General features: G+C 41.0%; 1 protein-coding gene across 1 annotated transcript in view; it reads right to left on the bottom strand.

The window, feature by feature from the left end:
- Positions 1 to 1,306: 1,306 nt before the first annotated feature.
- The window catches only part of TRPM4 (transient receptor potential cation channel subfamily M member 4), a 34,758-nt gene continuing 9,977 nt past the window's right edge, over positions 1,307 to 26,087 (bottom strand). Inside the window, exons 11-26 of the mRNA XM_007442719.4 lie at positions 24,231 to 24,346; positions 22,450 to 22,794; positions 21,110 to 21,238; positions 18,083 to 18,212; positions 16,282 to 16,427; positions 14,413 to 14,525; positions 13,939 to 14,037; positions 11,568 to 11,924; positions 11,269 to 11,401; positions 10,887 to 11,061; positions 9,256 to 9,424; positions 7,764 to 7,945; positions 6,879 to 7,011; positions 5,481 to 5,553; positions 4,907 to 5,003; positions 1,307 to 2,795 (exon numbers count right to left, since the gene is read on the bottom strand). Coding sequence (XP_007442781.1) covers positions 2,791 to 2,795; positions 4,907 to 5,003; positions 5,481 to 5,553; positions 6,879 to 7,011; positions 7,764 to 7,945; positions 9,256 to 9,424; positions 10,887 to 11,061; positions 11,269 to 11,401; positions 11,568 to 11,924; positions 13,939 to 14,037; positions 14,413 to 14,525; positions 16,282 to 16,427; positions 18,083 to 18,212; positions 21,110 to 21,238; positions 22,450 to 22,794; positions 24,231 to 24,346 — 2,402 coding nt within the window. The 3' untranslated portion in view covers positions 1,307 to 2,790. The remainder of the gene's footprint in view (positions 2,796 to 4,906; positions 5,004 to 5,480; positions 5,554 to 6,878; positions 7,012 to 7,763; positions 7,946 to 9,255; positions 9,425 to 10,886; positions 11,062 to 11,268; positions 11,402 to 11,567; positions 11,925 to 13,938; positions 14,038 to 14,412; positions 14,526 to 16,281; positions 16,428 to 18,082; positions 18,213 to 21,109; positions 21,239 to 22,449; positions 22,795 to 24,230; positions 24,347 to 26,087) is intronic.

Genomic DNA, 26,087 nt, shown 5'->3' with positions numbered 1-26,087 from the left:
TCATTAAAAACAAAAAGATGTGCGGTGTGGGGGGATGTTCGATGTTTGTAAAGTGAGAATTGGAGCGTACGGTCATGTCGCCGTAGCAATCTGTGGAATATTAGTGTATGCCAATGTTTCTCAATCTCAGCAAGTTTAAGATGTGGGGACTTCAGCTCCCAGAATTCTCCAGCCAGTGCATGCTGCCTGGGGAATTCTGGGAGTTGAAGTCCCCACATCTTAAACTTGTTGAGGTTGAGAAACACTGGTGTATGCCTTTCTTTCTGCCCCTTTTTAGTGGGTATGTGATTTAATTCCATGTTCAGTCTAAATCTGAAGTAATTTACTTTTTCAGTTAGGGGGAATTCATAGTGATGATGATCAGAAACGTTTGTACATAAAGATTTAAAGGTCTCTGGATTTCTTAATATTAACACCTTCTTAACATTTTGTCAAATGCATTTAATTAAATATATTATAAACTATCACATTGTCAATAGCACTAATTTCCTTCTGTTATTAATTACAATTCCAGTCATATGCATTCTAATGCTTCTGTAATGTGTCTCTAAGCAATGCTAGGAGAAGCAATATTTCTTTTGCCATAAAAGTGACATTTTTGAAAGGAAAATTGATTTGATACGTGTGGTTTGATTTGTAAATGACTTTTCAGTAACCGTTTGGTTCACAAACAAGTTCACAGTTTAAAAACCTTAAAAGACTAAAAACTAACACTGAAAACTCAATGCTATAATTATTCTTTGGAACAAATTGTATCTTCTAGCAATATATTGCCTTTTTTGCAATTATCTATAACTACTATCTAACGATAACTATTGCTTTCCCCTCTTGCTAATCTCCAGAGTGCTGGGGAGACACCCATGATTAAAAACAAAGCGGAGAATCAATATTCCATTAAGAGAGCAGCAGATTTTTTGACCTCAGGTCAGGGCATAATCAAATATGATGGAGAGCTATGATCCTCTTTGATAGAATTGATTGCTGGATTTAAGAAACAAACTTAAAAACTGTGGAAATGGGGCAGGGGAGTGGGGGTATTCAAAACTGTTCTCTTCATAAAGCTGCTCCTAACACAGCCCAGGAGGAAATACATGTCCTGATGCCATGAATATTGATTTCTCAATGAAACTAGCCACAGTTGGAACAATTTTAACCTTATAAATATTGCAGGGAAAAGACTAAATGCCTGGATCTCAGTAACTCCTTTATTCAGTTAACTTTGCTTAGCCTTGGCTATTTTTAGTTTTCTATCTGAAAGACATTCTAATGTTTACTGCTGTTAGTTTTCCTTAAAAAAATTAAAAAGTAGAATTTGTTTTACTGACCCAGACATCACCTATGCTGAAATATTGAGGATTGCAAACAAGCAACTTCTTTCCCTACATATAAAGGATCTTTGGTCATGTGTAGGTTGAAATGGATGTTTCCTGATCCATCAGAACATTCTTTATACTCCCCAGAACTGAGTGGGCTAACCAAGGGCCTTGTGTGGTCTAATTTTTTTTAACCCTAGAATCTTAATGATCCATTAATATTTTTTTTAATTATAAATTATAAAACAATCAGGTTCTCTTTTCAAGTAAGACACAGCAATAATCTACATGATTAGGAGTGTGTCCTTTTTCTTACGAATTGGCTTGCAGGTGTCAGCCATGATCTTTTCTGTGATTCCCAATATGTAGAACGGGTAGATGAATCATCAGTTAGAAAAGTTCTAGTTTCCATTCCTTGCCATATTAGAATATGATACCGTATCATACATGTCTTCACCCACTCACTTGCTGACCTTGTACAGTAGCAACTGCATGGCTCCTGGGCTGGTTGAAAGATAGCTAGGAACGAGATGCCAAGCAAACATGCAGTTGGGAAATTAATGTCAGCCTGGATTGTGCATGTGAAGACTTAGGGAACTGATTATCTTAAGAACACAGGAGCTGTTTTGTAACAGGCACACCATTGCCTTCTCTACTTGCACTGATAATAGCTTTAAGATTTCCAGGTACATAGACTTTTCTATCACCTGCTACATCAAGATCCTTTTAACAGGAGTGCCATGGACTGACCGTTAGGCCTTCTGCATATGAGGTATGGGCTTTCATTGACTCCCAACCATTCCTTTGAGGCATAGTATGTTCTAACTATTCCCATTTATATTACACCAGGTGCATCTAGTATTCAAACTTCCACCCAAGAGCTCTGACCACCATAGCAGAAACTTGGTGGCACCATTTCTCACAAATTTCTGTCAGGAATCACAGGTAAACCATAGCATATCCAACAAAAACAAAGAACATTTTCCCAAACACCCCAGAAAAACTAGCCTCGCCTGCTTTGCATCAGTATTATATCTTGTTGAATTTTGAGGAGCTCAATGTAATTGTGGCCGAGCCACCAAAAGATTGCCCATCTCTATAGTTACACAAATATTTTCTCAAAATCAGCAGCTGATTCAGGTATCAATATAAGTATAGGACAGGGATGATTATCCACTTTTTTTGCATTTCTGGCATCTCAGTTTTGTTTTTTTTAATTGTCTACATTGCTTTCATTCTCACTGAAATGCTGTGAGGTAGATCATTCTTATTTCCAGTGAAGGAAACTAAAGTCAGACGGAGGGTGTTTGTAGCTGAACTGAAATGTGATCCTGCACCCTCTCAACCGTTTCCAACTGAAGCCTACATTCTGTCTAATTCTCTGAGGCATCAGGTGTTGAGACACTTTTGGGATTCTGTGAATAGCAGCAGCCCACTACTCTTCTTCATTGTCCTTGTTCATGTCCCATGGAAAAATTCAATCTGTAGGAAGAGACCAGCAAAACATGTGAAATACGATTACATCCAAATGGTCCACCAGAGGGCAGTGCATTCTCTACCAAGTTGTAGGTAGGTGAAAAGTGAGATTAGCTGGATTCGTTTGGGGACTGTGTCTTCCAAAATTAAACACTACCTTCAACAGTGGGATTTCCTCAACAGAGGAAGAAAGCATTTGTTTTTCCCCTTCCACACTTCCACACTGATAGTTAGCAACCCCTTCCACCCTTACAGAGCTTGGAGAAATAAAGGAGATTAAGGACCAGGAAGACTTGAAGTGCCATCTGGTTGCACCTAATTATTGTTCCCTTCAGGAACTTTAGTAATTCAGCTGTAAATTCTCACATTCCTCTAATGGAACTGGCTTCACCAGTGATGCTAGAAAGTCTAGTTAGCCAAGGGTGCATGCCATCTACATCAACACCATGGTTGCTATATGCCTTTTTACCACAACCTTCACCATCTTTGTTTTGCAAAGGGCAAACACATAAGATCTAATACAGATTCAGTTAACTAAAAAAGTGGGATGCTTTTTTTAAAACCCGTATTTCAAGCTGTACTGAACATGAGGTCAAGATTATATATGAATTGTGGCAGTATAGAAATAAAGTAAATAAACAACATCAATTGAATGTAACAATTGAAGTACAGTAGAGTCTCGCTTATCTGACATAAATGGGCCAGCAGAACGTCGGATAAGCGAAAATGTCAGAGAACACACAGTAACGATTGAGTGCGGTTAAAAAAAAAAAAAAAGATCCGCTGTGCCTGTTGCAATCGATTTTTGCATTGCGGCGCCGCACCTTCAGGAGCAACAAGAAAGAGTACACTCACGCTCGCAAACAAGTGGCACACTTTTCTCATCGCTGATTTATGCGTGTTGTGTTTTTTTTAGGGGCGTCGGATAAGACGGAATGTCGGGTAAGCGAAGGTCGGTTAAACGAGACTCTACTGTATTTATTTATTTTTTTAAATGTATAATTCTTTTTATTTTTTTAATGGTAACACTTTTCTGGAGATGAGAAGCAGGTTGAAGTGTAGCATTACAACTATCTCTAAATTAGGGCTGTGCACAACCAGAAGTTTCAGAGCCACTCAGAAGTTCTACATTGGGTATCCTATGACAGAGAAACGTGTATGCATGTTTCAAGGAGTGCCATGGCAGTATTAAGCCAAATCCACTCGTCTTAGGTTGCAATCATGTGGCACCCCAAGCTCCAGATGATTTTTTCCATTCTTTTCTAGCTACTTCAGATGGGGAGTTCTAACCTCTCCGTATTCATCATGAGGCTGTGGGAAGACCCATAGTGGTCCTTTACCATTGTCAGAATTCATAGAATCAACTCTAGCACTAAAGACCACAAAAAGAAGATGGGTAGGAGGTACCCCAAAAGAGATTGTAGTTCCTGTAAATCTATTGCCACCCTGACACACCTTAGGAAAGGAGGAGAGATACAAATAAATGTAATGACATCACAGAAGATGCTGGAACAGCTTAGCCTAAAACAACAAAAAGAACAAAAAATACCATGATGCTATTTCTTCCCATCTGTTTTGTTGGTCTAAGGGTAAAGGAGCTTTGGAATAAGGTGGTTCCTCCAGCTGTGGATCTCACCACCCTTACCAATAAAAATGTTTTCCAGAGAAATATATTTATTGAACCTAGCATGTTTTGCCTATCTTCAGAGGGATGTAGACACAAACATCTAGAATTTTGGGCTTCTAATTCTCTTGCAAAAGAGTCTGATGTATGGTAGCCTCATCAGATCTAGTGAGGCCTTGGATCATTCTTCGCCAATCTTTTGCCCTCTAGATGGAAATATGAAAAGGAACTAAGTATCTCCATGGCCTATGAAGATTTTTTCAGCAATATAGCCAACTTTTCTGTGGTTCATTCTCCGTAGGTTCATTCATGGCAAACTTTGCACATAAACCACATTAACTCATAACTGTACATAAATCTGTAAAGACATGCAAACATGCACATTGAGAGGTCTACATAGATAATATTATGCTTTCCTGTACCCAGAGTATTGGTCATCTGTCCATTAAGTATACATATCCTTAAGACTTCCTAAATTTACCTTTCTACTTACTTTTTTTCTGAACAGGAGGAGCCTGCTTCCCTTTTCCTATATCGCTCTGGGCCAAGATGTCTACCATCCAAGACAAGGCGCTGGTACAATACTCCATCTAATGGGAGTAAATGGGAGAAATATATATGAGAGGTAGGGTTTCTGGAGGATTATAGGAGACAGTCGTTTTAACCCGTCCTATTACACCATATTGTGATTTCCTTGATGCTGGCTTAGCACACCACTGTGGCTTTTTTAAAAATAAAACATAGTTAAAACAAACTATGATTTCCTTAGATCTATGAATTCATTTAATGAGAAAATGCCGTTTTAGCCCTAGGATGAGAAATCTGTGGTTGGTAAACTACAACTCCCAGCAGTTCTGGTTGGTATGGGTGGGGGAGAGGAAAATTCAACATCTTGAAGGCCAAAGGTCCCCGTCCCTCAATTCTCTCTCCTGTTCTCCACATTTCTTGCTGGCATTTTTCATCTACTAGTGGCTGCCACTTGGAAAGCCTTTGTCCCCATCAGTTCCCAAGGGATTCCATTTTCCTCCCTGTTCCCATTCCAAAGGATCCATGATTGTTCCTCATACCTGCATCTCAAGGGTCTTCAGACGTCGCTCTGATTCTTTGATATCAGAAAGCTGCTTTAAAACCTGGTCGACTCTGCAGAGTTAGAGGTGTGAGGCAGTTACAAAGAGAGGAAACATTCAGCCTTCCTTCTTCCTCTATAGAGGTATGAAGACAGGCTTTCTTAGAGTATTTCTTTCTCCTGGCTGAACACTTTCCTAAGCATATCTCAGTATTAAGTAGAAAAAATCTTGTTTATGCATGTGCTAATGTTAACAGTCATACTTAGGACAGATCCATTAAAATGAATGGAACAAGCTAGTAATGACTGATGTAAATCCCACTGCTTTTAGTGGGTCTCCCCTAAGTATGGGCATTTCCATACCACATCAGGAACTGTAATGGTATGTGGGAATGATCTTGGGAGACTGGGAGATGCTGCCTAGGGAACGGTCAGATAAGAGCCCACAGCTGCCTAATGGGTGGAGCAAGAGGCTCAGGAGGGACCCTTCCTAAGTTACTGGGCTGTAAAGGTGCCGGCGGGAGAACTGTACTTTCAGACTTGCAAGATTATGTTAATGTAGCTTTACAATAAAGTAGAATTAGCTTATCTGGTTGGATTTCCTGGCTGGTCTACCTGGTAAGGAACAGAGGCAGGGTGAAGAAAGAGTTCTTACTTAACAGGGGAATGTACCACCCAGAAGTTCTGCAAAGCTACAGTCCCCCCACCACAAAAAGAGTCTAGCAGCAACTCTGTGATGATTCTGAGGGCAGCCTAAGGCACCTCCCAGAAAGGTTGGCCTGCCTTTTACCACACTATTGTGAATTTTAGGAACTGTTGATCAATAAATAGGAAAGATTCTCCAGAAAGGACATGCATAGAAACTCTTCATTCTCATTTTCCCAAGCAGTAGCTCTGGAAGAAGCCACCCAAAATATCTGAAAGAAATCAGGTTTAGGAAATCCATCTATGATGCGCTATTCTTCTGCACCAATTAAAGATGGGTATGAAATTTGATCTCCACAAGTTTCAGTGCAAACTGATTTGATTTGATCTGCACATCCTGGACAAATGTGGTGGGGTTCTAACTGCAATTATGTTTTGGATTTTGCACTTCTTTGCATGTGATGATATACTCTTGATTCAATACATATTTTAAAATAAGATGGATTTTAAAATGCACATTTTGAGATTAAATGATTAAATTATATTTTTAAGAAAACGTTTGCCTATTTTAATGCAATTTTCATGAACTTTTTAACTATTTCAGTAAGGAAACAAAACAGGCATCTTAATTAACATAAAACTGATTCATACTGGACTTAAACTGATCGGTCCTTCCTTAGTCTCAACCTATATCCTCCTTCTTTCTTTTTAAGTATCTTCCATTCTACTCTTGTCCACCATTCCTCATCCTTACTTTTGGGAAGTCCTCCGGAGCCGCTCAGTGTCGCTGTCACGTTTCTGTCGAGCCTGAGACACTAAGTAATTTTCTTTCTGTACCGATTCCCATGTCAGTAGCCGCCTATCTTGGGTCTCAGAGAGTTCTAGCACTGCCCAAAAGAGATGTAATTGTTGGTTCACAAATGGGTAATGATTCAGGATTCAGTTTAGTAAACAGCCACCTGAAGCCTATCCATTATCAGTGAAAAGAAACAGCTCCTCATCAGTTGATGTTAAATATATTACAGAGAAACTATGACAGTCTCTGCCTTAATGTGTTAAGGGATCAGTTGGTTATAAATTAGAAGCAGTTCAGTTGCTGAAATTTTGGAACCATATCTCTCTCATCTCAGTAAACCTTATTAAAGATTCTCACAGAGGAAGAATCTTGCATGGAAGAAGTGCAAATCTTGGGCAGCAGGCAAGGGTCTGATAACATGTTAGGTGCAGAATGAAGAAGAGAATGATTGAGAATGGTATAGAATTAAAATTAACCCTTTTAGATATTCACAAAGAGAGCTGGTGTAGAACAGTGGTTTCAGTATTATACTTGGACTATAGAGATCCAGCTCCCTCTACTAGAGAGTTCACTCCATAATGTTGGACTAGTTACTCTCTCCTCTCTCCTCCTCTGTGAATCTATCTCACAGAGTTGTTGTGGAGATGAACTTAGGAAAGTCTCATGTATGCCACCTTGAGTGTTCAGATGAATGGTGAAATATAAAGAGAATGAATTAATGAATGAATGACCTTGAACAGCCTTCCCATATCTGATGCTTTCTAGGTTTGTTAACACTGCAAGAGTTCCAGCATCCCTAGGCAGACTATCCCCGTCCATCCTAAAGTTGCCTATAGCACTCACAGAAGTCACGTCCCTTTGCGGACTGCGCCTTGCGGATGTGGCGCTTGAAGAAAAGATGTAGGTGGCTGATCAGGATGAAGGGTGGAGCCAATGCAGGCCGGCTATGATACTCCAGGATGAGGTTGTAACGCTGTGATTTCCAGTAGATATCGCTGTTGCCTTGCACTTTGGAGAATGTGTAACTATTGGCAGGAGAAACAATATGTTAGTCCCACCTTTCTCCAAGTTGGGGGAGTTTGACTTCAACTTGAATGGATCATCCCCCAGCCTGCACACAATCGTAGGCGGCATATGGATGGAAAGCCAACAGAGGTTGTTTTTCTACATTTCCTCTTCTACAGGAAAATCTCCACTTCCCAACACTTTTGCTCTTCAAATGATGCATCTTTTCACTCTTGGTTCCAAACTGAATGCTGACTGTTACTTTTCCCTTATGTTCAAAATGAGGAACCTTAATTTTAGTCCTGTTTTGTTTTACAGTTGTTTATTTATCAGGATTGTAGCTAGCCCAAAAGTCTTGGAGGCCAGCCAAAGAACTGGGGACCATCCTATTTAACCAGAACAATTGAGGGCGGGCTAAAGAAAATGTAGAGGAGCAGCCCTCCTGCCCCACTAGCCATGGGCTTTATATTTGCTTAGCAGCAAATATTTTTAGCTGCACATTGAAAAACAGTTTTCCCCTGAACTTGAACCATAGAAGAAGTTGTAAAAATATTGTGAATATATTTTCACAGATACATGACACTGCCACATGGGAAGTATGATCATATGGTTATTCAACTCAGTTTGTTCTTCATATATTTTCTTTGAAAATATTTTGTTGAAAGCAGAGCTTAAAATGGTAAAGATAGATACAATCTAAATTAGTTTTGAAAAGTGTATCTATAGAATTAGGTCCTGTTGAATTAGGTTTGGACCATATTTTCATTCCAGACATTTTTATAGTGTTTTTAGAAGTTTTTTTTTTTAAACTGTGGAGCTTTGTGTAAGTTTTAGAAGTTTTATTTTGTTTTTTAACCATGATATGACTATTTTAGGGCTTACACTAGTTTTCATCTATCTCCAGCTTCAAAATGGCAAGAACCTCCTGTAAGTTTTCAGCAGTCATGGTCAGAAGAGTCTTTAAGCCTGGGCTACAGGTCTATTCAGGTCTTCAGGTTGCCTACCCCTGGGATAATGGGTGACCTCTCTCTGCCTGAGATCCTAGACCAGTGTTGTCCAAACTTGGCCACTTTAAGATGAGTGGACTTCAACTCCCAGAATTCCCCAGGCAGCCATGCTGGCTAGGGAATTCTGGGAGTTGAAGTCCACTTATCTTAAAGTGGCCAAGTTTGGACAACACTGTCCTAGACAGTCAAAACCAGAATAGATAATCCTGCATGGGCCAGGCAAACCAGCGGTCTAGCTTTGTATATGCAGTATATGCTTCCAATGGTTTATAGACCTGAACAAACACATCCCAAACAGATGCTGGAATTGGAGGCAGCGGTACCTGAACATCGCAATCAGCAAGTTGAGGAGCAGAATGTTGGCTACCAGCAGGAAGATCACAAGGAGAAGGAGTACCAGCCAGTTAGCGTAAGTATTGGTACAAGGGTCCGCATCCTCCATCAAGATGGCTAAAGGGTCATAAGTGCAATTCGCGGCTGTAATCAGGGCAGCTAAGGAAGAAAACCAAGGAAAAAATAAGATGAGGTTCCTAGATTGAGGATGGCATTAGCACTACCTTTCCAGAAGATAGAGAGCACATAATTCTTGCGTAAAGTACCAGTAGCTTTTGCCCTAGCTAGTTTAGTGTTTAATTATCTTTCTCCAAATTTGGTTTCCTTCAGATTCAGAATCCTTCAGGATCCTTCAGATCCTTCCTTCCTTTGGGCTTATAGTTCTCATCAGCCCTGTATACTGGCCTTATTGGCTGGGACTAATGGGAGTTGCGGCCCAAAAGTTTTGGAGTGGCCCAGGTTTGGAAAGGCTGTTCTGAAATAACAGATAAAACCCTAAAAATCATTCTACTGGATCAGATTAGCTTGCTGAGTGCATAACCCCATCCCTATCAGTGGCCATCCAGATACTTTGCAGAAGCTATAGGTTTCTCAAGGAGACACCTTCATAAAGGTGACACTGCCTCTCCTTGTTTGTCAACTAGCATTTGATATTCTGAAATATACTGCTTCTAAGCTTGTATGAAAATATGAAGGCCTAGTGGGAAGGAAAAAAACATTAAAAATATTTCTACTTATTTCCTTTTTTCCCACAAGTCTTTACAACTCTAAGCTTGCAGAGATTACTGAGTTGTCATGGCCAATGTTGCTAATGAATTCTTTATATTCATAATGCACTGTATGAAAGACTGTTTCTTTACGCACCTTCATAAGCCTACTCTTAATTTTATTAGTTGTTTCCATCTAATAGTTTTTAAATCAACACTTTCAATATTGCAACTGTCTTGTTCTTTATGTTTTCCATCCTAGACCATCCCTGTCTGGTATTTAGGAACTAGCTTAATCACCATAGGTAAGCAGAAATTCCAGGCAGGTGAGGGAGCAGACTGCCAGAAGAGAGATGGAAAGTTCTGTCCCTTTTCTGCATTCAGCACAGAAACCAAGTGAAATGAATCTTTGTAAAGAAGGAAGGAAGGAAGGAAGGAAGGAAGGAAGGAAGGAAGGAAGGAAGGAAGGAAGGAAGGAAGGAAGGAAAGAAGGAAGGAGGAAGGAAGGAAGGAAAGAAGGAAAGAAGGAAAGAAGGAAGGAAAGAAGGAAAGAAGGAAAGAAGGAAGGAAGGAAAGAAAGAAAGAAAGAAAGAAAGAAAGAAAGAAAGAAAGAAAGAAAGAAAGAAAGAAAGAAAGAAAGAAAGAAAGAAAGAAAGAAAGAAAGAAAGAAAGAAAGAAAGAAAGAAAGAAAGAAAGAAAGAAAGAAAGAAAGAAAGAAAGAAAGAAAGAAAGAAAGAAAGAAAGAAAGAAAGAAAGAAAGAAAGAAAGAAGTGGAGTTGTATAACAGTCCCCAGCAGGCTATTACCTATTTGGTGCTTTATCCACAAGCCTGCACTACTCTTTCTTGAGCCTCAAGAGGCCAAACTGGATGTGAATCCAGAAGAGAAGTCAGCCAGAACCCCTGAAATACATACCGTCAATTTCACTGAGTGGGATCTGTCCAAAAATTTGCAAGTAAGGTCGGTAGAAAACACGTCGGAATATCCAAGGGAGTCGTCGATCATGGGGGAGAAGGAGACCCTCAGTCGTGACCCCATAGGCCACCAACCATACCGCAAGAAAGAACAGAAAGAGAAATACATCCTTCATCTATGAAGAGAAGAAGGAGAGAACAAAGATTCATTGACATATTGAAAGACAATTTGCTCTCCTATATTAAACTCACTAGCTTTTGCATGTCTATTTCTTTAAACAGCCTCTGTTCTTTCTTAAAAAAAACAAAAAAAACCCTCTTGCACATTCAATTATCCTCTTTCTATATATTATTCCGTGTGCATCAAAAATGCACCTTCTCACCATCTTGCCGACGATAATCATCTTGGGCCCCAGCTGTTTGTTGACAGCAAAGATGTGGATAAGACGAAGGGTGAAGATCATGAAATCCAGGCACAGAATGGTGCGTCCTGATTCATATGACTGAGGAAACAGCCTGTGGTGTAGACAATGGCGTAAGGAAACAAGAAGCTAATTCGACATGGTACAAACCATTCCTTTTTACCTCCAACACCATTAATCTCTGACCTCACGACCTTACTTGAAAACTTCAGAGTAAGTGAACAGTACTGAAGTCTTCTGCAGTACAGAAGGACATGTACCTGCATACTAGTCCTATCATGAAGAGTAGCAGAGCTGTGATATCAAGCTGGTTCCACGTGTCCAGGAAGTACCGTCGTACTCGCTGCAACAAAGGATGGGAACCCACGAAGCATCCCTGACGCACCTCTTCGCAAACCAGTGTGAAAACCCAGATGTACAGAACTATCTCAGTGCCAGATGGACCTCTGGGAGGTGGAGGGTCAAAATCCAGCAGCAGGACGTAGGAGAAGAGGAAGAGGAAGAGCAAGTACATCACTACATTGCCCAGGAATGCTGTCACAGGCGCCACCCAGAATTGATGCCACCGTCGTAACCATAATCGTCGAGCAGAAACAGGGGAGGGATGTTCCAAACTGCTGGCTCAGGATATGAAAAGGAGAAGAAGGGGAAAATGCGTGAATTCCACCTTAAAAACAAATTGATTGACTATTTATTTATTTATTTATCAATCAATCAAATTTGTATGGCCGCCTATCTCACAAAAAGTGACTCTAGGCAGCGTACAACAATGAATTAAAACAATAAATTTATAAGGACAGTCATTATTAAAATGTAAAAAAGGACAAGGAACAAGAAAGAATGAATGTTAGTCACCAAGTACTGGAGCCACCTCAAGATCTCACTGGTCCCATCAGACCCCCCAGGCCTGACTACATAACTAGGACTTGAAGGAGTTCTGGAATATAAGTAGGGATGGAGATGTCCTCACTTTGGGGCGGGGGGGGGGGGAGAATGTTCCCTAAGGTGGGTGCCATGGCAGAGAGGGACCCCCTCCTCGGGCCTGCCAAGTGTAGTTCCTGACAGACGGGATATAATCTGGGAGAGGTGATCCTTCAGATAACCTGGCCCCATGCCACGAAGGGCTTTAAAGGTTTAAACCAGCACCTTGAATGGACCTGAAAGCAAACTGGCAACCAATGCAGCTTGTGGAGCAGAGGTGTAACACGTGCTGTTCTAGGAGCACATGTAACTACCCGTGCCACTGCATTCTGCACTAGGTGAAGCTTCCAGATACTCTTCAAGGGCAGCCCCGTGTACAGCGCATTACAGTAGTCCAATCAGGAGGTGACTAGGGCATGAGTGATTCTATTGCTTTGATCAATTAATTCATTAAATAAAGGCCTATGTATTTGCATATGAATAAATGTTTATGAGTGACCTGAAAAATGTCTGTTCTGAAAGGGGCCAAATGCATTTTAAAATAAACAAACAAATAAGAAGTGTGGGTTTTTTTTCCAGTTTTTGTGGATGTCCATATCTAATGGCCTTGTTCGGAACAGGCTGTCCTTCTCTTATGAGAAAGGAGAAGGAGAATGCCTCTAAAGCATTTCTCAGCCATGGTTTTTAGATACACTGAGTATGTTAAATATGATTTGACAGCAAAGCATTTATTTGCATAGTATTTTGATTTGAAAATTAAATATTTAATATTATTTTATTAGTCATGGGGATAAACATATGATTTTAGTAATTAATTGCATCCTTTTTGAATGCCAGAACAAACTTGTCTGCGATACTGTTTGATGCTTTAAATTTCTTTTCCCACCTTTTTTCTCCCTCCCCTCTATAATATGTGTAAGTATGTATAAAAATAAATAGCCTAGTTCATTGACGCCACTTAAGGGCTTTTTTTTTTTTTTTTGGTCCATTATAGTCATCTCACAGTGGTTACTGGGAGATCCAGTCCTTTGGCTACTTAAAATCTAACTGAGCAGTTACTCTGATTCCTGAAATGTTAGTGGGCATCACCTGCATAATTCCAACCATGTATTTGCATCAACCAAGGTTAGACAGCTATATGACAAGCTTAGCAAACCACAAAAGGTCATAGACAAGTGCTCTGGGAGACCTATGATATCCAATATCCAATGATTTTTCCTAGTGGCTTGCTGAACCCTGGAGGAGTGTTTCTCTGTGTTGTCGTTTTTGCTGCCCTGAAATCTGAAGAGAAATTATGCAGCGCTGCATTCTTTTCAGCATGTGCAGAATCCCATTCTTCCGCAGCTCTAATGTGTAGTAAGAAAGATATCAAGTTGACAGCCTGCAAATGGCTCTGGTTTTCTTTTTATCTCCAAGATGTGTGACCTTCCAGGTGATGCTGAATTTCAACTTCCATCAATCCTAGGCAATAGTCAGGAATGCTGGAAGTTGTAGTGCATCTACATGTCAAGGGCCATAGTTTCCATTTCTGGATTTTTCATTACTTTTTGATGAAAGCTGGACATTCACAGAAAAAAAAACAACCCTAGAATATCCCCAAGAGACCCAGGCCGCCCTCAGTCCCACTGCATCAACAGCCTTCATTTATGATAACCCATACTTCCGCCCTCCCACAGCCCACGTTCCCAAGATCATGATCATTCCCCCTACTCAGATAATATGTCTCCGATGGTACTTTTCACATCTGTATCAAGACTGTCCAGTTCAAACTGTTCCAAGGAATCCAGCCGCAGGTCATCGTCCATGTTCCTATTAAAGATCACATGATGGATCAGAATGACTGCCTGACCGACTTCATGTTTTTAAATGCAGATGCTAAAATTCAGCCACAAGTCATAGCGCTGCTAGAAAATCCAGGAACAAGGGCCTAAGGTTTGCTTTCATTTGTTCCACTTGTTCCAGCAGGTGGATTAATTGCAGGACAACCCCAGGATTTGGAAGAGAAATGTTGCTCCTGAGCTAAGGAAAGTATATGTGTTCATGCTCAATTACCTAAAGAAGACTTCCACTAATTTTGATATTCAGGAATTGCAGTTACTAAATAACTACAGTAACAGTAACCTGCACAGCAATCTCTTCACCACACCATTAAGTGTCAATCAGACCATGCCCCGTAGCACCCACCTGAATGTAATGAGGTTAGTAAAGATGAGAGGGGGGCAAAAAAATGTGAGAAGAAGCTGCCAGACAGAGGTGCTTCGGTCCATTTCTCCCCACCAGTTCTGGGTGAGCAGGGACTATTGGAAAAACACAAGAGAGAAACAGCACTGAGAAACACTGAGATGTTCCACTACCCTCATCCCAACTTTATTAGCATTTCATGCAGTGCTTGGCAATATTTGTGCCCTCCAGGTTATAAATCTAAGCATACAGAGTCACTTTTTAATGAGATGGGAGGAGAGAGAGAGAGAGAGAGAGAGAGAGAGAGAGATGCAGAATTCAACGCTCAACCCATAGTAGTCAATGGGAAGTAGGTTCACCCCAAGGTTGGAGCTTCCCCAATCAGCTGGTAGAATGAATCCAGGATTCAGAGTATTATAGAACTGGAAAAACCTGAACAGTGATTTAGTTTACTGCTACAACAGAAAGTTGACCACTACAGCATACCTGGTAGTTACCCCTCCAGTTTTGGTTTAAAAAGCTCTGATGAAAAGAAGTCTATCATTGTCTGAGGTGGATTCCGCCACACTCAGATTATTCTAATGTTCAACTGTTAACTTCTTTTGGTAATGTGAAACTGTTGGAAGCATACTTCCCAAATGTGGTGCCCTCCAGAAGTATTGGATTACAGCTTCCTTCATACCCTGCCAGTATGGCTATCATCATATAAGTGACAGCCCTTCAAATATTTGAAGAGAGCAATCATACCAGGTTTCAAACACTTATCTCTATTCTAGTCTAATTTTGTTGAAATTCCTCACCTATTTCTCAGGCACTGATCTTATCCTCTTTGCCACCTTCATCTGGATGATCTGAGTCTTGAACACATACAGTGGTACCTCGCCTCCCCACCGGCCTTCCTGTCCTCCACACCAGAAATCGCCTCAAGCAAGGTTAGCGTTCTCTCTCTTCATACTGTACTTTGTTTCATATTTTTGTGGTTTAAAAAAAAAATACATATGGTTCAGAACGGATTAAGCGTATTTACATTGAACCTTATGGGGAAATTTGACTCAGTTCGCGACCAATTCGGGTCGCGACCAGAGTCGCAGAACGAATTAAGTTCATGACCTGAGGTACCACTGTACAGATAGTTCTTGCCTAACAACTGCCCTGTTTAGTGACCATTCAGTTATGACAATGCTGAAAAACTTTACTACCAGTCCTCGCACTTACAACCATCACTGCATCCCTGTGGTGATGTGATTGAGATTTGGGCACTTTGCAACCAGCGGGCATTTATGACTATCACAGTGTCCCATGGTCACATGATTGCCATTTGCGCACTTCACAGCCAGCTTCCAACAAGCAGAGTCAATGGAGAAGCCAGCAGTAAAATCGCAAGTCATGGTCACATGATGTCTCGCTTAACAACCACGTCACTTAGTGACAGAGTTGCTGATCCTAGTTGTGCGAGAGGTACCTGTATCTCCTAATCTTCTATAATTGCTAGCCTGCATTTTTCAGTTATACAGTGTTTTGGTTGGTTTTTTTAAAGCTATTACTTCCCCAGTCTTATATAATATTATTCCATGAAAGCTCTATCCCAAGCAGGTAATTTCTAAATAAACACAATCCTGTTGTAGAGTTACTTGGGATAAGAACCTGTGGCCCTCTGCAAGAAGATGAATTACATCTCCCAGTCTTCTACACCATTAATAATTCACCATCTTCTGGAGGGCCATAAGTTCCCTGCTGAACATTATCTATAAGAGACCCAAAGGACGTAGTCCATATCCAGATCAAATACAGGATGGAATCTAGCAACACTATTCATACTTAAACAGCAAGCACCCTCAAAGCCTAGCTCAGTGAACCTCTATATGGCTATACCTGCACACCATCCTGTGCAAAAAAGAGGCGGGCGTCAGCCTGGTGAGCCAACTGGAGGATAGTGGCTCCACCCCAGAGGTAGGAACAGCGCACCAGTAGTTTGTAGGCCCGTGGCTCACTATTACGGTAACATTCACCAAATACTCCTAGAATTGTGGAGGAAAGAGGGAGGGGAGACATATTTGAGCATAAAGAGTCAAGGAATTACAAACATTTGCACAATCTACAACCCACCCTTCATTTTAAGAACCATTAATAACACAGCAGTGTTAACAGCAATACCACATGCTCAAAGGCTTTCCAAACAACCAAACTATCAGTTTGCTAAGACTTTGCAATTCATGTCCACATTAATTTGTAATAATTCTGACCTGTCTTTAGATCTTTCCCATATTCATACTGATATTCATATTGTTAAAATCATGTGCAAGTCTAACCTTTTGCTATTCTAGAGCTCACAGAGAAGGTCAATCAGAGTTTTCCTACTTGCCCCTAAACAGGTCAGTAACCGGGTATCCTTTGTACCTACCCAAATGTTCTGCATGTTAACAAAAATTGCTTGATTCTCCCAGTCCACGAAAATAATATACAATAATGTGATCCATAGTACATGCAGTCCTACATATCTATCTACATTTGCTCACAACCATCTAAGAGAGATGGAGGCAATGGAAAATAGATTATAAAAATAACAAATATTCCTGGATGTGGCAGCTCCATGGCAATACAGCAATTATCTTGCACTCAAAAGTGGTTATCAGCTAGACAATTTGACACCAAGCTTCATTCAAAAATTTCTTTGAGTAGCTTCTCATTCAAGTTTTTCCAAGTAACTGCGACCATGATATCAGACCTTCACATAGAAGTTCTTCCAAGCGGTGAAGGTGGGGGAATGAATCAGTTGTAAAAATGCAAATACAAATACTAAGACATGGCACTTCCATGATGCTTAATCTTTCTGAACAGGGAGGGGGAGAAAAGGTTACTTTGCTGCAGATGCTATACTTTCCCTCATTTCAGACGAAATGAATAGCTAAATGAATAAATAGCTAAAATGAATGAATGCATGACTGGGGAATTCTGGGGGTTGAAGTCCACACAGCTTAAAGTTGCTAAGGTTGAGAAACACTACATAACTGGTCAATTTTACATCAGTTTTACAAATCAGTGAGTGGAAACTATCAGTGCAAAAATAATCAAAAGCTAACCAGTAAGTCTATATTTGAGCAATAAGGGATTTGAAATGTATTTCATCTAAATGCCAGACTGTACAATTTTCAAAGCCCCTGGACTTCTGAAAAATCTGGGAAACTACCACTGGGATTCTCCATTAACTCTTTCATTTCATGAGCATTACAATCTACTTTTTCCCCTGCTCTGTTATAACTCTCTCCTCTTCCTATATTCCTCTATAAGAAGAACTGCATGTTGTATTATATCAGTAATCTCTTCCACTTTTCCCTAACATAGACTCCATCCTGTTATGGCCTGTAGATGGCTTGGAAGTCAGTTCTCATAATCTGACAGTATACAGTATAATATACTGTATCTAGACTGGGTAGTCTAGACCAGTGTTTCTCAACCTTGGCAACTTTAAGATGTGTGGACTTCAACTCCCAGAATTCCCCAGGCAGCATGCACTGGCTGGAGAATTCTGGGAGTTGAAGTCCACACATCTTAAAGTTGCCAAGGTTGAGAAACACTGACTCTAGACAAATATCTTCAGTCATGTCGAAAATCAGCCCCTTCTTCCCTTGCCAATAATTTCTCCCTCCCCACTCCCCCTTTTCCCATCTCACACCTATGGCCAAGTTTTCAAAGTGCATTGCTAGATCCTTCATGGCTGTCACTTCTTCTGTCTCTGTCTCTAGATGTGAAAGCTCCCGCAATATCTGTGTTGCTGCCAACGCCCCGGCCACTGCATCGGGTGCCTGGGATGGAAAGAAAGAATCAATCAGTGGAGACAGAGGGCAGATCTACACGGGCTTTATCACCCATCAGTATCATAACTGCTTCAGTGACAAAACAAGTGGCACATGTTCCAACATATTCTTTTCTCTCCAGAATACTTTTTCCTAATTATGTTTACAGAAAGTGTTTTAAGTGATTGTGACATCCCTGCACTGCCAAATAGTGTCTGTTTCAAAACTGTAGTACATGTAAAATACTCTTTATGGGAAATGCACACTAGCTACTTGTAGAAACAAGGAAAATCAAGCAAAAGATTTTTCAATCAACATTGTACAACTGACCAAGGACTTCAGAAATTGACTAATATTAGGTCTGATCCAATTGTGAAATTGACTAGAGAATAGTCAAAGTGCCAAAGAAACAGTTGGAGGAACTTGCCCCCAATGTTTTCTTCCTTCAAGAACTCTATTTCCTTTCTTTAAAATAAACTACAACAAATGTTCAGAAAGAAAATGATTATTCAACTATGCCAATAATTGCAGACAGGAAACTGGGCAAAAATAACGAAGTAAATACAGCAGCAACTGGAATCTGCCACTGCAGTGCTATTAGTCACCAAAATACATTGTTCTTATAGCATCTTCTATTTCTCTGACAATTACAATGTGTTTTGCTTTATCTCCACATGCTCACTGAGCAGCAATTTCAGTTTGGAAAATTATCGCTACTGCAAAATCTCATACATCCTGCTGTGGAACATTTCTGTTAAAGAACATAGTCAAGATTGGCATGAAGATAAGTCCTTGACTTTCATTCTGAGCATATTCTTCTGCCTTCTATCCTGTCCCATCTATCCCATTCCCAAGAATGCAACTTGATGAGAAAACAACAGAGTCATGGTTAGAGCAGACACCTTTTTAAAGGGTAAGAGCAGCTGAATTAATTCACTGGCAGATAGGGTTTTTCTCTTTTCCTCTGCACCATTTCCTGGACCTGAATTACACTCCTGGACTACTACTTGATCCTGGAGCTACATAAACCCTTAAAAAAAAAAAAGCAAGAGAATTAATTAGGGATGTTCCACTGAATTGGTTTCATTCTTCCACACATCAGCACCACGCTGATCTGAGTCTGGCAACATGTTTCTGTGTCTCCACAATGATGAAAGGCTTGGATGAACCTTGAGAAGGGAAGCCAATTAGATAGTTTGGCAGCAATTCTTCTGGAGCTGCAGGGCAGGGAGTTTCCCAGGGCTGAAAACATCTATCTCATCCTGCTTTCTGGCTCCTGGTTTCCCTCCCTTTCTCCTGTTGACAAGCTGTCTCATCATTAGCCATTCCCATCCATGCCAGTCACTCCAGAGTGGTCTTGCCACGCCACCAGCCCAATGACAGTTGTGGGATGGTCTATTCCCTTGCTTTTCCTCACCACAAAAAGCAAATGTAGTGAGATAAGAATGACTGTCATCCCCACATCCCTCTAGCCACAGCACCCACGTACCCTGTTAACCATTTTTAAATGGCATGTCCCAATGACATTGATTTGGTCTCATCCCCAGCCCACAACAGAAGCAGCTTAAAGTTGTCTTTAGCTGTTGCCATGGATGTGATCTACGATGCTTCATCAACTATGTAGTTGATGATGTAATCAGGGGCTGGGATCTGTTCAGCCCCTATTGGCTACTAGGCTGCTGCTAGCATGATCCTCCCCTCTAGTCACTGGACACTACTCTCCATGGCCATTTTGGCTTGGGCTACTGGAGAGGCCAGGCACCTAGCTTTCACAGAGGACTCTGCCCCTAATGCTCGCCTGGTGCTTTTCAAAGTGCTTGTGAAGTCATACATGAGCTCTTTATATACATGGGTTTCATGTTTTTTGAAAGAGCACTAGACCTTTGTCTAGTAGCCCTGCACTGCCCAAGAAAGTCAGTTTAAATTGGAATGGGAGCTGGGTTCTGGCAGCTGTATGTTGCTGTCCCAAATAAGTGTATTAACAGGTTTTCTGATGCTTCTGCTGATAAGGGATTTCCTGCAGTCATCGTTTTCAGTATTTTTATTACTTTGGTGGAAGGGCAATGCTGCCATTTTTCCTACCCTATGGCTACTCTTAGGTGTTGTCACTTACTGTCAGCATTGCCATTCCTTTGCAGGACTAGTTGAGGAAAGAGCTCCTTTGTTATTGATTGGCCCTCCTGCTTTACTCGGTACTGCTCCTCTGTCCCTGTTAAACATGCTCACATGTCACAGGTGCAGAAGACAGACATGATGCGATGAGGGACAGAACCCTACCAGATGCGTTGTAACAGCTTCCTCTTGCTTCATCTCATGCTCTTCCTCTATAACTGCAACCGGCCAGCCAGGCTATACTTAGACATAAGTTTAGTGCTCTTTTAAAAGAGCGCTAAACTCACACTCAGAAATAGGCTGATTCACAGGTCACAGGCATGGGGTGTGCAAATTTCCTGTTAATCGGGCAGCTTGGCAGTTGACCAAACTTGACATCTGCCTACACTCTTAATCTTACCCTACCTTGTGTTAAAGAGAACCGTAGGTGCTGCTTGATGAGATGTGAAACAAAGCCAGGGGGACCCACCAATTACTTTTCTTTATTAAAAGAAAGGAATTAAAATTGTAGGGACAGCACCGACTTCATTACTTAGGCAAAATAGGGCTTGGCCATCAGGAGAGCACAACTTATGCCAGCACACTTTTCTGCCAATTTGAAGCAAGAAAGTACTTTCTTCTGCTGATTTGCTATAAGAAAAGGCACCCAGCAATCAGGTTCTAGGGTAGCAGAGGAATTCATAACAGTTATAACAGTTATATCATTTTCCTTTCTATGCATTTGCAATATAATGTTTCTGCTCTGTAAAGTACACTGCCTAATGTTATTGCTAGATTTATATCAAAATACAGACCATTTCCCAAAAATAAATTGCCATCTCTTTTCGATTCAGCAACACGGCCCAGATGAATAGATCAGTCCATGGGTTTGGTGAATGCTCGTTTTGGTACGTGGAATCTCCATTGGGTAATAATCCTTTTTTCTAGGCAGAGAAGGCAGCTTGATCAACATGAGAAAGAAAATATTCACAGTCACACATTCTTGGCTTGGATTGGTTTCCTAAATTAATCAAAATTTATTATCAAAATCGGAACAAAAACTTAATCCAAACTTTAGCCTCAGCAACATCCCAAATATCTGATATTTTGCTGTAGAATTTAATATATTTCAAACTTCTCAAGCACTAAAGCCATTTTTAAACATGACCTGCTTCTTTCCAAAACATTCCCCCACAGTGAAACTGGAAACCTGATTTTAAAAATTCACAAAATCTGATATTAAGATTCTGTTTCAGCCGCAACTAGCATTGTGAATTATATAGCCCTGAACTTCAACTATTACTAAAGTTAAGATTATGCAATAGATCTATTTTTTTCCATTTTTTAAAATCAATCATTGGTTTATCAAAAACTGTAGCAATTACTTGAAATAACAATGCAGCAACATAGGAGCAATCTTGGAAACAATGCATGCCATTTAAGTACAAAGTGTTAAATGCATCTCCAATGTAGTCACAATAAGCTAGCCTTTTTAGAAGTATTTTCATCCTTTTGCTGATAGGAAGAATGTTATAGGAAGGAAGTCAACTGGAGAGAGGGATTCAGCCTTCCTGGGTCTGCCTTGAAAAAGCCAACCCCAGCTGTTTTAAACTGTTTTTCAGCATTACACAGCTAGGCAAAACCAGACCCATCAGTAGGCTAGAGGGAAGACAACTGGGCACCCTGGATTAAGATCACAGAGCTAAAAATGTGGAAAGATGTCTTGGAGTTGCCACTTAGGGAACCACAGGGGTTCCTTTCCCATTTTCTAAACTTATTTTATTCAAAATGCTACTGTCTTCTAAAGAGAAAGAGGCTCAACTTAATCAACTGTAAGGGAACCATATTTATTTAGTATATCTTCTACTTTCCCTCTGAGAGCTCAAGATGACAAATGAGTGGGGTGCAATCTCCCCACATGTTATCCCCACAGCAACAACAACCCTGTGAGATAAGCTGGGTTGAGAGAGAACATCTAGTGAGCTCCATGGTTGAACAGAATTGTGAATCTAGGTCCTTCTGGTCTTCAGTCCAATATCTTAACCGTTACCCTACCCTGGCTTACATGTTTCCCAGTTCTCAAAGCATCCTACTTGTCCTCATGTCCTCCCTACAGTATCTAATCAAATATACACAGCTGAATGTTACTACTTACCCCTGCCCCTCTGTGGCCAGTAGGGTACAGTCCTGCATAAAAAGGAGCACAGATATCCCCTAGTAGCTCACGCAGGATAACAGCTACATGAAACAAATGGCACTCAGGCAGAGTTCGTCCCAGCAGCAAGTCTTCAGGAGGGGTGGATGGATCAGGGCCTGTCCCTTGCCATCGCTCCAAAAGCTGGTGCAGCAGCGAGACCTTGGGAGACCCAGCATACAGCTGTTCCAGCTTTCCCCATGTCAGGAACTGTCCAACATCCAAACCATTCTCCACAAAGAGGCGCACCAAGTCAGGTCGATTACCTAGCAAGGCATCATGCATTGGGTTCTCCAGCAGCCTGGGCTGCAAGAAACGGCACAGAAAGAATAAAAATAAAATATTTACATCTCAGAACAATAGCTGATGGGAACTACTTAGAGATCGAGGTTGGGTCCTCCATTAGATAAAGTATGGCAACAGCAGCTTGCAGGTGCATGGGTACAAGTTATTCTTCCATGAATCCATGGCTTCTCTCTTCTGTTGGAGGGCAATGCTATATCTCACAACACAAAATAGGCTATTGCCTCAGCTGTGGTGGAGGACATTACCAGGACTGAGATAAGTTCAGCCAGTTTCTGTTTACAGATACCAACTCATCCTTCACCTTAGGCAGCAAGATTTATTGAGGCAGATCTGTTGATCCTCGTCTATGTGTCATTCTGCAAGTCAGTAAGACTTTCAACAGAGGAGTCATCACACTTTGACTATCCTGGAAAGGATTTGGGCTGAACAATGGCCATGTTCTGCCTCTCAAGTAAAGGATTCCCCTTGTATTGCCTCACTTCTCATCTCCATATTCTGCTCCCTCCCAGACAGTTTGTGGCTAATCTGCAACTCATCTCCTTCTTCCTTGTTACTTAATATATTCTCATCCTCCCAGCATGAATTTTGGAAAGAATCCAAGGATTCCTGCAGCAGAATGGGCAGAGACTCCCAGATGCAGGAGCAGTGGCTTACCACATCTTAGAATTTAGTGAAGGAAGAAGACATTATGTCTGAAATCTAAAATGATTTAATGGTATCACTGCACTTAAAATGATTGTCTTACAAGTATGGACATTGTAGGAGGAGACCCATGTTAGTCTATACCAGTGTTTCTCAACCTTGGCAACTTTAAGATGTGTGGACTTCAACTCCCAGAATTCCCCCGCCAGCACACTGGCTGGGGAATTCTGGGAGCTGAGATCCACACATCTTAAAGTTGCCAAGGTTGAGAAACACTCATCTATACTGTAATAGCTCCAAATCAGGATAGCACCTTTCCAGACTCACACATTTTATTAAAAGGCATAAATTTTTTATGAGCTACAAGCTACCAACTTATGAAAGCTTATGTCTGTTAATCAAATTTGTGAGTCTGAGAAAGTGCTACCTGACTCCTCCTGATTTTCTGCAAGTACAGGAAAGTCTGTTTAAAAATGGAGTAACGACTCTTTATGAACCCTAACAGATATTTCTGAGCAGGTCCGGTATGCATTGTCCTGAGTTATGCATACCTAGCACCAACTTCCCACAATCAGATGACCCCCATATACAAGCAACTGCTCAACCCACGTGCTATTTTGAGATTATGAAAGCCAGAGTGCAACGCATACAGAGGGCACAAGATAGGGAAAGGCTGTTTGTGTACCTAAAACAACTTAATTCAAGGCTGTTCTCCTCTGTCCCACATGCCTCACACTTGTTGTTTTGTCTGTTCCAGGAGAGGATTAAAAGCTAAAATGAATCTGCCAACCCACCTCCCAGAGAATGTCCCCACGGAACAATTCTGTGCTGGCGATGTCCACCCGATTCCAGGCTACAGCCAGGCGTAGCTCATCCAGATAACAGGTGGCCTTGCTTGACCGCTTACAAGCTGCCAGGAGGGGAGAAGAAGAGACCCCCATTAGTATAATTGTCATTGTTCATAGTTCTGTTACAATTTAAATGTCAGTTACATATTTTTCTGCCTGGCTCACTATTGATTAAACAGCTACTGTACTTTCAAGGCAGTTTTGTAATGTTTATATCTTCAATGAGAAGCAGACAGGAATGGGTTCCCATTTCCGATGTAACCTATGCATGACATCACTTCCAAGGTTTCCTTCCTTGTATTGCTAGCGCATGGTCTAAATCTCCCCCGACAAAGGTGTGTCATGAGTCACTGTCTAGTCACTTATGAACAGTCTAGCTAAGCTACTTTCCTTATCCTAGGACCTTCCAGAAGTTTTGGGACTGCAGTTCCTGGAGTTTCTAATAGGCTGACCATGATGGCTGATCCCTGGGTACATGTGAGACAGATTACAAGTAGCTTATCAATTAACAGTTGCAATGTGTTAAAAACCCATCGTTTTTGTTGAGACCTTGCAAAATTGCTTGAAGCCTTTTGATGTATATGAGTTTAGCAACCTCTCACTCAATAGTGCTGTTGGTCTTGTTTTTCCAAGATGGCCACTTTAAGGTCTGCAGTAGAATGTCCTGGGGGGTTGAAATGCACCTCGTCCTTGTTCTGAGTCCTGATGTCAAACCTGTGTCCTTTAATTCTTTTGTGTCCTGTTTGTCCTATGTAGAATCCAGACAGGCCTTAAAGGAAGAGAAGGTGCCTCTAATTTTGTGTATGTAATTGTTGGGGCCTGTGAGAGTGCTGTGGATGTAGGTACGGGAGCAAAGTAGGCATCTGGGTTTGCTGCAGAGTCTGGTTCCCATGTTAACATCATTATCCTGTTTTTTTCTTGTTGCTTATGAGGATCTGCTTCAGTTGGTTGTTGTCTGTATACAAGTACCTTGCCTAAGAAGGTGCAGTACAGGCTGTAGAATATTAATAATGTGCTTTAGTGGTTTGAGCTATGAGTTGTAGATGACAAACCAGTGATATTTTGTGGTCTGTCTTTTAATAGGAACTCCCTGGGAACTAATGTGGCATTATTGATTTCTCTGTTGATCTTGTTGGGTGGGTAGTTTAGCCTCCTGAATGCCTGGTTTAATCCTGTCAGTTGTGTATCTCTGTCAAGTGGGTCAGAACAAATCTGTTTGCAGCAAAGAGCTTGGCAATAGATGATAGATTTGGTGGTGTGTTCTGGATGGAAGCCAGAAGCATGTAGGTGTACATGGCAATCTGTAGGTTTCCTATATTATGTGGTGTTTACATGTCAATTTCATAGCTTTATTGTGATATCAAGAAAGTGTTACCTACCTGTTTTGTAGATAAGTTTAAGCTAAGGTTGGTGGGGTGGAAGTTGTTGAAGTCATGATAGAATTTTATGACAGACTGATTTCCATGGGTCCGGATGATGTTATCTCATCAATTAATCTCAAGTAAAGGAGCAGCTTCATGAGTGGGAATTGAGAAAGCTGTGCTCTAAGTCAACCATGAAGTTGTTGGCATATTGAGGAGCCATGCACATGTTCATGGCTGTGCCACTGATTTGCAAATATATGTCATTGCCAAAGTGGCAACATATGGTGGCTAAATTGGTGTTGTTAGGGAGATTTCCTATGGAGTCCAGCCTTCTTAGGAAGTTTGTGGAGTCTCTTATGTAGCTGGGAGTGGCAATTTTGGGAACTACAATCTTAGTGAATCCAGCGGACACCCTTTGGGGAAAAGGCATAGCTTAAAA

Source organism: Python bivittatus, unplaced genomic scaffold, assembly GCF_059951505.1.
Source record: "Python bivittatus isolate LINGU-HERP-01145 unplaced genomic scaffold, Pbiv_v1 ctg000410_np1212, whole genome shotgun sequence".
NCBI lineage: Eukaryota > Metazoa > Chordata > Lepidosauria > Squamata > Pythonidae > Python > Python bivittatus.
The sequence above is the reverse complement of the archived record's forward strand: the minus strand, read 5'-3'. Positions and strand labels throughout refer to the sequence as shown.